Source organism: Salmo salar, chromosome 27 (assembly GCF_965601325.2).
Source record: "Salmo salar chromosome 27, fSalSal1, whole genome shotgun sequence".
NCBI lineage: Eukaryota > Metazoa > Chordata > Actinopteri > Salmoniformes > Salmonidae > Salmo > Salmo salar.
Window position 1 is genome coordinate 7,789,960 of NC_138317.1, and position 16,057 is coordinate 7,806,016.

General features: G+C 42.6%; 1 protein-coding gene across 1 annotated transcript in view; it reads left to right on the forward strand.

Annotated features, from left to right (window-relative positions):
• med30 (mediator complex subunit 30) overlaps positions 1-15,486 on the forward strand; it is a 33,266-nt gene extending 17,780 nt beyond the window's left edge. Inside the window, exon 5 of the mRNA XM_014177610.3 lies at positions 14,435-15,486. Coding sequence (XP_014033085.1) covers positions 14,435-14,530 — 96 coding nt within the window. The 3' untranslated portion in view covers positions 14,531-15,486. The remainder of the gene's footprint in view (positions 1-14,434) is intronic.
• The last annotated feature ends 571 nt before the right edge of the window (positions 15,487-16,057 follow it).

Consider the following 16,057-nt stretch of genomic DNA (forward strand, 5'->3'; position numbering starts at 1 on the left):
CTTTTTAATTGGTGAGCAGGAGGTCAGAGGGGAAATGCAGCACAGCTCATGTTGTTGGAAGATCAGGGTGCTGTTTTTGGAATGAGAACGTTTTTCGAGTGAATTCTCCGATTTATTTTCTATTTTGTTAAACCGTTTAAGGAATATGTAACCATTTAGACTAGTTTTTTTTAATTCTCAAAATGGATTCGTTAACTACAGCAAGGCAGGCTGAAAGTCTTATTGGCTTGAAAGAGGAAGGATTTGGTGTGCAGCAGTATGTCTATTGTGACCATGGTGACGCCACCAGGTTGACGGGTTCAACAACCAGAACACTGTGAATCCCACTTGTTTAGAAATGGATCCCATGAACTTGAGATATGTTGGTGTGTAGGGCTGTTACGGTGACTGTATTACCACCACACCGGTGGTCACGAGTCATGACCGCAGTCAAATTCCACGTGACCGCTTAGTCAAGTTATCTAGTCTTTTCCAAGCTTTTTTTTTGGTAACCTTTTATTTAACTAGGCAAGTCAGTTAAGAACACATTTTTATTTACAATGACGGCCTACTCCGGCCAAACCCTAACCCGGACGACGCTGGGCCAATTGTGCACCGCCCTATGGGACTCCCAATCACGGCTGGTTGTGATACAGCCCAGGGTCGAACCAGGGTCTGTAGGGATGCCTCTAGCACTGAGATGCAGTGCCTTAGACCAGTGCACCACTCGGGAGCTGCCAAACACACTAATTAAACACTTAATAAGAGCCCATGAGTTCATGTTGCGCAACATTTCTAAAGGCTATGCAATTGTGTGACAAAACAGTTTTGATGGTCTCAATTAAAAAGATGATTCCATCAGCTTTCTATAGGCTAGACCTACTATATTTATTTATCAACCTTCCTAACAGTAAGCACATTGCTTGTCTTTACAACAGGAGTATAGCCTACCTGGCATGAAAATGAACCAGAGGAAAAGTGTGCTCCATTTGTTTTTTAAATGCATAGATTACAATATTTTTTCCTCCTGCCCGTTTTGAGACGTGGGCATGATAATGGTCCATTCTAAATTTAAACAAATTTCACACATACAGTGCATACAGAAAGTATTCAGATCCCTTCCCTTTTTCCACATTTTGTTATGTTACAGCCTTATTCTAAAATTGATAAAATGTACATTTTAAATTGTTTTCCCTCATCAATCTACACACAGTACTCCATAATGACAAAGCGAAAACAGGTTTTTAAAAATGTTAGCAAATGTATATATTTTTGTAAACAGAAATACCTTATTTACATAAGTATTCAGACCCTTTGCTATGAAACTCAAAATTGAGCTCAGGTGCATCCTGTTTCCATTGATCATCCTTGATGTTTCTACAACTTGATTTGATTCCACCTGTGGTAAATTCAATTGATTGGACATGATTTGGAAAGGCACACACCTGTCTATATAAGGTCCCACAGTTGACAGTGCATGTCAAAGCAAAAACCAAGCCATGAGGTCAAAGCAAAAACCAAGCCATAGGAATTGTCTGTAGAGCTACGAGACAGGATTGTGTCGAGGCACAGATCTGGGGAAGGGTACCAAAAGAAGGGTCTTAGTAAGGGAGGTGACCAAGAACCCGATGGCAGAGCTCCAGAGTTCCTCTGTGGAGATGGGAGAACCTTCCAGAAGGACAACCATCTCTGCAACACTCCACCAATGAGGCACTCCTCAGTAAAAGGCACATGACAGCCTGCTTGGAGTGTGCCAACAAGCACCTAAAGGACTGAGAAACAAGATTCTCTGGTCTGACGAAACCAAGATTGAACTCTTTGGCCTGAATGCCAAGCGTCATGTCTGGAGGAAACCTGGCACCATCCCAACAATGAAGCATGGTGGTGGCAGCGACATGCTGTGTTTTTTTTTTTTTGCAGTGGCAGGGACAGGGAGACTAGTCAGGCTCGAGGGAAAGATAAACGGAGCAAAGTATCAAGAGATCCTCGATGATGGAAAACTGCTCCAGAGCACTCAGGACCTCAGTCTGAGGCGACGGTTCACTTTTCAACAGGACAATGACCCTAAGCACACAGCCAAGACAATGCAGGAGTGGCTTCTGGACAAGTCTCTGAATGTCCTTGAGTGGACCAGCCAGAGCCCGGACTTGAACCCGATCAAACATCTTTGGAGAGACCTGAAAATAGCTGTGCAGCGATGCTCCCTATCCAACCTGACAGAGCTTGAGAGGATCTGCTGAGAAGAATGGGAGAAACTCTCCAAATACAGGTGTACCAAGCTTGTAGCGTCATACACAAGACTCGAGGCTGTAATTGCTGCCAAAGGTGCTTCAACAAAGTACCGAGTAAAGGTTCTGACAATATCTAAACCTGTTTTTTGTCATTATGGGGTATAGTGTGTAGATTGATGAGGATTTCTTTTTTTAAATCCATTTTAGAACAAGGCTGTAATGTAACAAATGTGGAAAAAGTCAAGGGGTCTGAATACTTTCCGAATGCACTGTATATTATTTAGAATATTTAAAGACAAGTTTTAAATAAGAATAGTCTGATGGGTGACTATATTAGCCTATCACTTGTGAATTATATATCATCACTTGTGAATTATATATCATCACTTGTGAATACAGTAAGGCATGAAAGAGAGCATGCCTTTTGTTGTTGACTTTTTTTAAATCACAGTTGCACACCCATAGGCCAACATGTTTTGATAAGGTTTGTATCACTACTAAAGTGGCCAAATAACTTCCTAAAATGAAGCACATTAATCCGCTTTACAAGGGTTGTAGAGCCTAACTGGCATACATAAGCGGCACGTGAGCTTCAAGTTTGGGGAAGATCATTTTCACCATAAAAATGCACTTTTATAATAGAAGCATTACATGCATAATTGCATTTGCAGTCACTTTTGATAATGGTGTTTTCCCACTAATTGCATTTTGGAACATTCGCGCTTATAGCCTACTGCCGTGAGCGCATTGCTTCGCTTATAATGTGAAGAAATAGCCTAATAGTTTATCAACATTGAAAGCTAAACATTCCGATCTGTTAACGTCAGCCTCATTGCTTTTAAAAGTTTTTTTTGATGCTACTGGTTGTATTCATTTGGAATCTATTGCATCCCGCAATTGTCTCAGACTATGTTTGGAATATTTATTTCTCACACAGAAGGACAAGTTGATCAATAGAATAAGTCGACATAGGCTAGTGCTTTTGCTGTTTGTTAGGCCTACTCATCTTGTTGGCTGATGAAAAGTACATTTGTACAGTTCTTCCAATATGTGCCTCTGAATTCAATAAGGATGTAGCCCTTGAGAAGGACCTGAGATGCTGTGAGAAGGAGCCGATCACGTGACGGGCATTGGCTAATAAGAATGAAGATATCTGAGAGAGCCATGAGAGTGAGGAATTATAATTATTATATTCAGCCCAAGAGCACAACGGCCACTGACTGCGAAAGGCATGGATTTTTTTCGGGGGCATTACGGCCACACAAATGCCGCTGGGAAATTTGAGTCATTATCAAGTGCTTGTCAAATTGTGAATCAGAGACTGATGAAGTGTGTGCAGACTGTGCAAATTAACAATGCAGAGCTTATACCTTTAAAATAATATAAGAATTTCTAAGCAAATCTTTTCTGCTAAATGAACTAGTGTAGCCCACAGCCATATGGCATAGCCAGATCAGGGCTATGATCAGGGCTAACATAAAGATAACTCCGAGTATGCTATTCTGTTCTTCTAAAACAGACCACATTTTCCTTATATCATGTTTCTTTAGACCTGTCCTAAAATAAATAATGGATTTATTGTGATGGTGTAGGCTATATTAAATGGATTTATTAGACTTTTTAAAATGTAGATGTTCCAAAGGTCTGCATCAGTGGCTTGTAGGCTATGCGTGGAAGCCAGGAGATGCTAATTGTTTTTATGTTAATTAACGGTCAATTACCGTGAGACCGGCAGTTATTTGCTTGACAATCACCGGCTGACAAAATTTCATGACCGCTTACAGCCCTATTGGTGTGAAGAGTAAATCAGGCCGACGACTGGAATCTGCTGCGCCAACAAAACAAGTGACACTTTGCCACATTCCCCAAACACCAAACCTTGTTCTTGCTCCCCTCGTGTAAAAAGAGCAAAAATAACATCTCCAATCGGTGGAGACTTTAAAGTGGAATTACACCGCCTTTCATCTTCCCAGATATCTGCCTGCCTCATTTTCTCTCCACGGTTGCATATGAGATCTGGGCTGGACCCATATGCTCTAATCCCCTGACAGCTGAGGCAGAGATGAAAGAGCCCGGCTCGTTGGCCCTGAGATAGAGAAGGAGGCATTACCGAGCAAATGCAGTCTAAAGCCCCCTATTCCTCACACTACACCCGAGTTCTCCAAGCTAACCTTCTCTACTGCACCCTTTCTCTCTAAACTACCCCTCCACCATTATCCACCATCCTCACACCCTCACTCTCCTAGCTGCCCCTCCACTACACCCAACACCCTCTCTCTCCAAGTTACCCCTCCAAAACACCTTACTCTTTCTCTTTACAAGCTACCCCACCACCTCCCACCGTCCCAACCACTCTCTCCAAGTTCACCCTCCACTACCTGCTCACCCTTCAAGATACCCTTCCAGTATGGACAACATCTCACTCCTTGCAATCCAAACCCATTGTCCGACACACTGTCCTATTCATTCACACTCTTTGACTGTATGGCACCAGGCTCAGACAAATATTGATGGTCCGTAACGTTAGCACAAAGAAAACTGTGTAGATATATCTTCTTTTGCGATTCCGACTCTGCTGTAAGAAAGTTACTCCAAATTGGCAAATGTATCTCCATTAAGCATATTGTGTCCCCACTGAGTTCTGAAACCTATGAACTCTCTCTGCTCTTCTCCCAATATCATCTGAAGAGATTATAGGGAAAACTATTCAGTTATTGGGTTTATCAAACTCCCATGAGATTGGATGATAATCCTTCTATGATTTGATTTGAAGACATCATCACAAGTCTTCCCTTCCCTCACCTCGTCTGCTTCCTCATGTCTCCACTGTCCCTTTTATCTATACTGAACAAAAATATAAACGCAACATGTAAAGTGTTGGTCCCTAGTTTCATGTGCTGAAATAAAAGATCCCAGAAATGTTCCATATGCACAAAAAGCTTATTTCTCTCAAATGTTGTGCACAAATTTGTTTACATCCGTGTTAGTGAGAATTTCTCCTTTTCCAAGATAATTCATCCACCTGACGGGTGTGGCATATCAAGAAGTTGATTAAACAGCATGATCATTACACAGGTGCACCTTGTACTGGGGACAATAAAAGGCCACTCTAAAATGTGCAGTTTTGTCACACAACACAATGTCATAGATGTCTCAAGTTTTGAGGGAGCGTGCAATTGGCATGCTGACAGCCGGAATGTCCACCAGAGCTGTTGGCAGAGAATTTGTTAATTTCTCTACCATAAGCCGCCTCAAACTTCATTTTAGAGAATTTGGCAGTACGTCCAACTGGCCTCACAATCACAGACCACGTGTAACCACACTAGCCCAGGTCCTCCACATCCAGCTTCTTCACCTGCGGGATCATCTGAGACCAGCTACCTGGACAGCTGATGAAACTGAGTCTTTCTGTCTGTAATAAAGCCCTTTTGTGGGGAAAAACTAATTCTGATCGGCTGAGCCTGGCTCCCAGTGGTACCCACTGTCATGACTTGACTTAAACATTAATCTGAAGAGTATTTATCTATTTACCTAACTATGTTTAATTATTACCCAATTCAATGAATCATGTAATAATTAACTCAGTAGGATCTGGGACACCATGAGAGAGGTTCTTTAAAGAGTTACCATCTCCCGAATTAAACTCTAAAGATCTTGACCTATCACATCCATAAACAGTCAACTTATTAATCAGAACCTCGTATCATATCATCATTCTGAACAGTCGTAACCTCCTTGCATCTGCAAAAACCCCAGCCTTACTTATGATTCAGTACTACACAAATTTGTTTAATTATTTATTTACTAGCTAATTAAATTGGAACACAGGATAAACATACACACTTGCATTTGTTATTGACTGGGGACTTAATATGCTGAAAACTGGTCCCTAGAGGAATGACAACAACATGGCTGCTTATTAAATAAGAGACAGAGAGAGACAGAGACACTTCATATTGGTTCGTTCAGAAATCTTTCGCTGCACGCTTGTAAGGCTCTGATTGTCCGAAATGGTTCCGACAAGTTTTCAACGGTTGTCCTTCTCTGTAGTTGTCCGGTATCTGGTGACTTGTCGTGTAGTCCTGAACAGAACTACACAGGTGACTTTCCTTCCATTCACTCTTGAAGACGCTTCTTTGAAGATAGGCTAGCCAGCCGTTTTGATGGTTTGAGTAGAGTAACAGGATGGTCCTACTTAAATTAGCTTTCAAAGATACTTTACTTAGGACAGCTAATCAGCCATACCAGTGATTGTCCGGGAGGTGAGTTTCTCATCTCTACCTCGTGTTGAGATTCAAAGTTCAAACCACTTTAAACGTGCAGCTGCAGCTTCACTTCTTTCTAGTCTGATACGTTAATTTCTTAACCCATCATTTATTCAGTTTATTGGAAAGGGGCGGTTCCGTCAGGCTGACACGCTGTCTGACCTCACTTGGGGGCGGTGACTACTCACGGTGCAAAGTTATGTAAAACAATTATCTTTTATAGCTTCTCAAATGACATCCCTCACTTAGCAAAAACACTCATCATTTTTCAAATTGCATTCCCAATGCATAGTATGAACACTTCATACATGTAGTGGGTATACTTTCCAAGTTACAGTATTTCCTTTATAACGTTTTTATTGACATAATAAAATCAGAAACAAAATGATATTAGTGTTTTATAGATCGCCTCTGGTTATTCCCCACGGTCAATATTAGAAATATTGTTCCAGTATTCGCTTTTGAACATGTTAAGAGTTTTGGCGGGAAAAGTCTATTTGCAACAAAGATCAGTCCTTTTGGGGAATCTTGGGGAGGGAGACCTGAATCTTCTCCCCTTGATTTATAACAGGATGTGAGTTATTAATCCTCACAAATTCTTTCCTCCCCCTTCTGCGGGTGAGAGGGAGTCTGATTGAAGTTATTCATTGCAAACCTGATCTATTTGGATCCTCGTGGACAGTCATGTGAAATCCATAGATTAGTGTCTAATGAGTTTATTTCAATTGACTGATTTCCTTACATAAACGGTCATTTAGTAAAATTGTTGAAATTGTTGAATGTTGTGTTTATTTTTGTTCAGTATACTTTCTAAACTGCCTGGTCACTGTGCAGAAGCTTTTATTTCAAGGAACTTGTTGTGAACCCACAACTTTGGGGTTACGCCTAGTTTCCTAGCACAATTCTCCAACCAATTGCGCCCTCTGAACCCTACATGGAAGCTAATCCTCTCAAAGACCCCAATTGCAACAGGACAGGTTTCTTTTTGTGCTTCTAATTTAATTCTTGCTTATCAATTCCCATGTCACCACGCCCCCAGCGCAAAGCCAACACTCTACCCTCATCAGCACACTCTAGCTTTAAATCCTAAACGCCGCTTTCAAGATGGGATGAACTTTTCAACTCTGGGATTACACATTTACTGTACTGAAAACTTGTGCCTCCTTGACTGTAAAGCAACTTACATGCGAGAATGGATCCCCTGGTGTTAAAGCTAATGTTTAGTGTTTGCCAAAGAACGCATCCATAGTCCAAGTGCTTAGTTCAGACGAAATAGGCCTACTCACCGCTGTTATGTGGTGCACATGTTATCCAGCACAAAAATGGTTCTACATTGAATATATCAAGCATTAGGAACACCTTCCTAATATTGAGTTGAGTTTACCCTTAGAACAACCTACATTTTTCGGGGGATAGACACAAGGTGTCTAAATCTAACATGTTGACTCCAGTACTTCCCACAGTTGTGTCAAGTTCACTGGATGTCCTTTGGGTTGTGGACCATTCTTGATACACACAGGAAACTGTTGAGCGTGAAAAACTCAGCAGCTCTGCAGTTCTTGACACAAACCGGTGTGCCTGTCACAAAGGCGCTTAAATATTTTGTTATTGCCCATTCACCCTCTGAATGGCCCCCCCAGCCAGCCCAGGCTACCACCGCCCCACCCACTCCGGGATCGTGCTCAGGGATCTGCCCCGGTCCCGACAGCTTGTCTGGAAGAGCAGGCCAGGGCCCCCTGGGGGGGTGTAAAATGGCAGTTTAGCCTCTGTGCCCCTTATATATAATCACTGTGAACAAAATCCCAAAGCAGAGCCCAATCAACGCCGCTACCTGGCAGCAAGTCAAGTGCTGAAGAGGGCTGGGCAGGGAGAAGATGGAATAAAAGCACCAGCAGCACTGCTACTTGTAAAGCAGCAGAATCAATGGGAATTGTTCTGCAACAGTTGGCTGCACTGCAAGCTTTCCAGCTCAGTGCTGAGGACATATTGAAAGGCGGGGTGTATGCAGAGGATGACAACATGTCTATTGTATTTCTGCCAGTGATCGGTGGAAGGCTTTATCTCCCTAACCAAACTTTGGGCCTTTGTTCTCCTGGGAGGCCCATGTCAACTAGTTGGGCAGTTAAACTCTCCCTTAAAAAAGCCATAAAGTTTATAAAGTCAATTAAGGCTATTAAAGCAATGTCAGACAAATTAAGGTTGCTTCGCCGAGCTCCCCAAAGGCCGCTGTCAACTGCAAAGCCCACTTAGCATCAGAAGGCTCCTCAAGCAGGTCGCAGTGCTGGCTTAGCACCTCAGTTCAGTTTGCACTGTGCTTACTGAGGAGGGAACTTGCCCGGTGCCCAACCCGAACAATAGACTTCTACAAAATAATCCACCAGCCACTATGGTGGCACTAGATAGTCTGCACTCGTCATATAACATAGTATACAGATATGCTGCTACATGATGCATGCCATTGAGAGAGTGCCTTTTCTTGACCAACCCCTCTCTTGACGATGGCATGCCCACCATAACAGAACACCAAATACAGTGCATTCGGGAAGTATTCAGACCCCTTCCCTTTTTCCACATTTTGTTACGTTACAACCTTATTCTAAAATGGATTAAGTACAAACTGTTCCTCATCAATCTACACAAAATACCCCACAATGACAAAGCAAAAACAGTTTTTTGAAATGTTTGCAAATGTATAAAAATAAAACAAATACCTTATGTACGTAAGTATTCAGACCCTTTGCTATGAGACTTGAAATTGAGCTCAGGTGCATCCTGTTTCCATTGATCATCCTTGAGATATTTCTACAACTTGATTGGAGTCCACCTGTGGTAAATTCAATTGATTGGACATGATTTGGAAAGGCACACACCTGTCTATATAAGGTCCAATAGTTGACAGTACATGCCAGAGTATAAACCAAGCCATGAAGTTGAAGGAATTGTCTGTTGAGCTCCGAAACAGGATTGTGTCGAGGCACAGATCTGGGGAAGGGTACCAAAAAATGTCTGCAGCATTGAAGGTCACAGAGGTGACCAAGAACCCGATGGTCACTCTGACAGAGCTCCAGAGTTCCTCTGTGGAGATGGGAGAACCTTTGAGAAGGACAACCATCTCTGCAGCTCTCCATCGATCAGGCCTTTATGGTAGAGTGGCCATACGGAAGCCACTCTTCAGTAAAATGCACATGACAGCCCACCTGGAGTTTGCCAAAAGGCACCTAAAGAACTCAGACCATGAGAAACAAGATTCTCTGGTCTGATGAAACCAAGATTGAACTCTTTTAGCCTGAATGCCAAGCGTCACATCTGGAGGAAACCTGGCACCATCCTATGGTGAAGCATGGTGGTGACAGCATCATGCTGTGGGGATGTTTTTCAGTGGCAGGGACTGGATGACTAGTCGGGATCGAGGGAAAGATGAATGGAGCAAAGTACAGAGAGATCCTTGCTCCAGAGCAGGACCTCAGACTGGGGCGAAGGTTCACCTTGCAACAGGACAATGACCCTAAGCACACAGCCAAGACAACGCAGGAGTGGCTTCGGAACAAGTCTCTGAATGTCCTTGATGGGCCCAGCCAGAGCCCAGACTTGAACCTGATCGAATATCTCTGGAGAGACGTGAAAATAGCTGTGCAGCAACACTCCCCATTCAACCTGACAAAGCTTGAGAGGATCTGCAGAGAAGAATGGGTGAAACTCCCCAAATACAGGTGTGCCAAGCTTGTAATGTCTTACCCAAGAATACTCAAGGCTGTAATTGCTGCCAAAGGTGCTTTAAGAAAGTACTGAGTAAAGGGTCTGATTACTTATGTAAATATATATATAAATTTGAGAGAAAAAAATCTCAAATCTTGTTTTTGCTTTGTCATTATATGTTATTGTGTGTAGATTCATGAGGGGGAAAAGCATTTTATACATTTTTTGAATAAGGCTGTAACATAACAAAATGTGTAAAAAGTCAAGGGGTCTGAATACTTTCCAAATGCACTCAAGATTGTGAGTTTGGGGAAGTGAGAGCATTTGAATGTCTTTTGGACAATGGACAAGGCCCACTCAGTCATGACTCTCCAAATCTTTATCTTCATGATGGACGGACCATTCTCTTCTCACCAAGACAAGTTTCAGAACCGACTCCTCCTCGGCTGCCAATGACAGCGAGGTGGCACCGATAGATTATGGAGAAGAGTGCTATCGCAGCAATACGAGTTCTCTCTCTTCTCCTTTTCTCTCCTCCTCTCTGCCTAATCCCCTCGCCTCACTCACTTACACTTGTAATTCCCAGCCAGATCCACCGGAGTGAAAGCAGCGACAGGGCGGATAAGCCGAACGGAATCCTGAGTGAAGGCACATTTTTTTGCACGACTTGCTATTCTCGACTTTGGCTGGCAACTTTAAATCACGGTGAAGCCGTTCCCCAGTTATCGTCGAAATCCGCTCAATAAGAAAGCAACCGGGCTCCGGATAGGATTGTTGATGAAATGTCAAAAAGGATGAAAAAGAGGAATCTCTCGTCTATTGATATCATAACAAGATTAGTTTTGTTTGGTCTAATTAATCAAAACCCTGAATGTTTCTAATGGGGCAGAATAATCAATTAACGCAGAAATGTCAATTATGTAAGATAATAGACTGTCTGCTGTTTGTACTTTCGGGACTATACCAGACTGTTTGAAAATAATAGGAATTACAGTGTGAGGGTGGCTGAGATGTTCCCTCCAAATGTGATAGGGTTTGCTCTTAGCACGTTGTCACTCAGCCAAGAGAGAAATATTTGAATGAAACGGAATTTTAATAATAAGAGGTTTTGATCTAAAATTCCGTCTCTTGCCCCATTATTGAGGACGGCTCTTTTTTATCTCACTTTGAGATGAGGGTTGAAGAGAATCAGATGAAGGGAGCGGAGAGAGCGAGAGAAGAAAAAGTGTGAGAGAGAAAGAGAAAGAGAGCCCAGCCCCAACGCTTCCACCTCAACGTTCACTCAGTTCACACTCAGGTGTTCTGTATCATAAACCATCACCACTCAGATATCAAAGTTTTCTCACTTCCAATTGTTCTCCTTTAAAGGCGCGACTAATGACAAAGTTATTCTGTTCAAAGTCTCCTCCTGTAAATCTAACCGCCCCTCAGATATGCATAACCACTTTGTCTAATCTTTGCTATTTTAACACACTGATTTGAATTGAGAGGAACCCTTTAAAGTCAGACTAAGAAAGGCGAAGATGACTGATGCTGTCAAGATAAAACTTCTGGGGTATTAATGAGTCATTGGTATCATATTGAATTGCTCGTCTTCTATCACTAAGTGGCCCGAAACTATAGTGCTGTCTTTTAGAAGATTTGGAAGGACAAAGAGAACGTATATAGGAAAGGAGATATGCTGACATGAGGATTGCCGATGCCCTGGAGCACTCCAACATCTGCCTGGGCAAAACTGCCTCTCTGTCACCTGCCCAGGTGTGCCGTGAAAGCACCCGAGAGAGAAAGGCAGGATCTCCTCAGCGGTTGGCTGGCCATATCAAATCAAGCTTTATTTGTACAGCACATTTCAGACATGGAATGCAAGTCAATGTGCTTAAAAAACACACAACAAACATAAGATAAAAAACTAAAGAATGACAAAAACTGAATGACTAAAAAGCAATCTGAGGAAAAGCAAAGCTAAAAAGTTGTTTTAAGATCTATTTTAAATATGTCCAGAGTTTTGGCCCCCCTCAGGTTCTCAGGCAGGCTATTCCAGAGGCTGGGAGCATAATAACTAAAGACGGCCTCTCCGTGCCTCTTGGTCCTAGGCTTTGGGATAGGTAAAAGGCCAGTGCCAGAGGACCTGAGGGACCTACTGGGTGCATAACTTAAAAGCATGTCTGACATGTATTGGGGTGCACAATCGTGAATTGATTTAAAAACCAATAGAAGAATCTTAAAATAATTTCTAAAACTCACAGGGAGCCATTGCAGAGACCTTAAAACCGGTGTAATGTGTGCTCTCCGTCTGGTCTTGGTCAGTACCTGTGTGGCCATATTCTCTCTCTGTGCTTTGACTCCCAACAATAAGTACCTCGGTCTTGTCTTGATTTAGCTGGAGGAAGTTGTGAGCCATCCAAGTATATAAATCACTAATACAGTTTAATAATTTATCAGTGGAGCTAAAATCCTCTGGTACCTTGTCACGTTCACCTCACACCCTGAAAACACTTTCATCCCCCAACTGTAACCTGCATGCACGTACACACGGATGCACACACGCACTGTATTAAGCTGTGTCTATGCTCAGGTAGCCATTTTTTCCCCCACAAACCTGCTTATTGTCTGCGGGAGGCCTCTACAGCTCAAAACCCAATTCTTTGTTTACTTTCATGATTTGTTGAACAGCCTTCCTGCTATGCCCTACACAATGTCAGACCGTGTCAAAAGGAACGAACGTGGACGAAAACGGTCTTGAGTGGCAGGCGAGGAAATGAGAGAGTGCATCCCCATGATCCCTGGAGAGAAAGAGTGAGTGAGGGAGGGAGTCGGACCCTTCAGCGGCATGCAGGCTAAGCTGTCGGAGGAGCGGAAGGCGACGCTGTTCTCTCAGGTTTGGCCGACCAGTCAGAACTGTCAGAGCCATCACTTTACATCAGCAGTGGGATCGTTCATAGACCTGCAGCTCTGAAATATGAGTGTTAAAAACACATTCCACTGTCTTCTCTTCTGTTTCTCCCAACGGTATTGAAATGTTACGCCACAAGCATTTCGCTACACCCGCAATAACATCTGCTAAATACGTGTATGTGACCAATACGATTGGATTTGAAGGTTGGAGTAGCAGTTAATTCATTCATCTGAGTTTTTTTTTTTTTTAAAGGATTTCAGATTTGTTTGTTGGTATTTATTATCTCAGAAAAAATCCATATATGTACAGTATATAGAGGGATCACTGCACGTTTGTGACATGTCATTGTGTGCAACAGTACTTATGTATGACTCAACAGTATATCAGAGGCTGAACTGAAATTCCAAAGATTGGCTGACAGATCTCTCAACTCATGAATAGAAAGATAAAGAACGTCTTTATTTAAAGAGTCGCTGGTGGGGTTCATGAGGTGCATCCTGTATAGTACAGTACACGCTCCTCCCTCCCGGTGACTCAAAATGAAAGCCTGGTGGCAAAAGAGAGAGAAGAACCCCGTAGACACACAATGGAACTGCTCCAAATGTTCCAATCCTGAATATCTTCAAGGACAATCAGCTAAATAGTTTACATTAAGAGGGGCTGTGTGAAATCGATTGCTGAAGGTGTTATCTGCGCTCGCAAAAATGGCTGGTAATTAGTCACGGCTAAAGGAGCATTAGTGAGAGAGCAAGATGGATTTAATCTTTAATATATTTTCTCTGCACTGCAGATACAGTAGCCTCATGAGTGTCTGTCTCTCTCTCCCTCTCTGCATGCTATATTCTGCTAGCTAGTCAGACCACTATCCTAATGCATACCTAGCTAGACTTTTCCAACACTGGTGCTAGGCCTGGGCCTGGTGGAAGTCCTACAAGGACACTGTTAGCAGGTGTGCTTTTGGAGCAGCTTAAGCTCTGCCATTATTTGTTTGTGCATAAACCTCAGCAATAAGGCACTTGAGTAAACTGCAGCTGTTGACTTTGAGTTTGGACTTGTGTATTCAAAGGTAATCTGCAGGCAAACTGGCTGTGAGTGACCGATTCTGTCCAGATGTGTGTGTGTTTAGAGATTAAACCACTGCAGGGATTGATCATGTCAGCCAATCAGCTCTGCTTGTTCAAAAACAAAAGGAAAATCCTCCCATGAAAAACTACTGTGTGTTCTTTCAGTTGAGGCTCTTGAACCTAATGCCCCTTTCAAAGCTTTTCAAAGGTATCTTATCAACCAACCACCACTGTTTAAATACTTGTATGTCTACGGCTTGTTTGATGGGCTCTGACAATGTGATTTCATGTGCTTTATTACAGAAGCTCAAACAGAAGAACCAACAGCTGAAGCAGATAATGGACCAGCTCAGAAACCTCATCTGGGAGATAAACTCCATGCTGGCTGTTAGGAGTTGAACGGCAAACATGGCAACACAGAGAGAGGGACACACAGGCGCGGGCACGCATACACACACACACCACAGACTGGAAGACATGGTTGTTAACTGGATATCTGACAGGGTCCCTCTGAGGCTGATGCTGACGCTGCACTTTAGAAATGCAGGCTTTTGCAATATACCTCCCTCAGTCCCAGAGAAAGAGGGGGAAGAAAGCAAAGAACGAAGAGAAGTTGTGCGATGGAGAAATGCTGATATACACTCACCGTACAGTTTATTAGGTACACCCATTTAGTAACAGGTCGGACCCTCCTTTGCCTCCAGAACAGCCTGAATTCTTTGGCGTATTCTACAAGTTGTCGGGAAACGTTCCACAGGGATGTTGGTCCATGCTGACGCGATGGCATCATGCAGTTGCTGCTGATTGAATGGCGGTACATTCATTGTACATAATAAACTATCCGACGAGTGTAGTTGTCGCTTACAATATGGTTATTAAGAGGACTTTCAGAGTTATAGTTTATTTAATATCCTAAGATATTTGACAAATACTACATTTACCCATTTAGAGGGGTTTTGAAGTTCGATTTCCTTCAAGATGTGTTTATACATTCCTAAACCATTTTAACTAAAATTATATACAGGATGACATGTTTGTGGTGAAGAAGAGCACAGATCTGTGCAAAAATACCATAAAACAAATCATAAGGCACATTGTTGAAAGAAAGTTTCAAATTAAATCACTGCAAGATTGAGGTTTCCAGTTTTTTTCCCCCCACATAGATCTGTTCTCTTTTGCACCATGAAAATGGTAGTGTATTGAAACGAAAGAGTTTTGTGTTTTGCTTCTGCTTTTCATGTGTGGTTGGCTGCTTGATGTAGAAGTGTCAATCTTCTGGACTTTATGATTATCACAATGTCTGGTTAACTTTAGGAATTCTATGGCACTATAAATCCTGCTGTGATTTAGACCAACACTGTTTCTTTCTGTTCTATTTTTGTATCTGTGGGGCTCACTGCTCACGAGAACAGCCAGATCAAGTAGGGACGTCCGTATATGGTCTTTTTGGATTTACCCAGGCTTTAAACACTTTTTTTTTTATTACAGGCAGAAAGAGTGCCGGCCCAGCCAATAAGAGACATAAGCAGTTGATTAGGGCCCCGCGGCCGCTAGGGGCCCCCAACTCTTGGATTGAATCCCTGTCTTATGATACTGATGATTTGACGGGACAGATGGTTTGTTTACATAGCTGATGGTTTCGACGGTTGTGGCTAGATGGAATAGGCGAAGCTCCGCCTCAAGGGCAGAACTAACTTGACTGGTTGGATGAAAGCTCAGTGGGTGGAGTTTTCAGGGGGTAAATCCTGTTGCCATTTCAAATCCCAATTGCGACTTTTGTTTTCCAGCCTTACCTAAAGTTCTTAACTAATGACATTTCTAATCTATTGACTTAAGTTTCTGACTGAACAGCTTTAAATATGTGAAAATACCAGAGCAGTGGATTGGGCAATGGGGTAGGGACCAGAAGGTCATAGGTTTGTATCT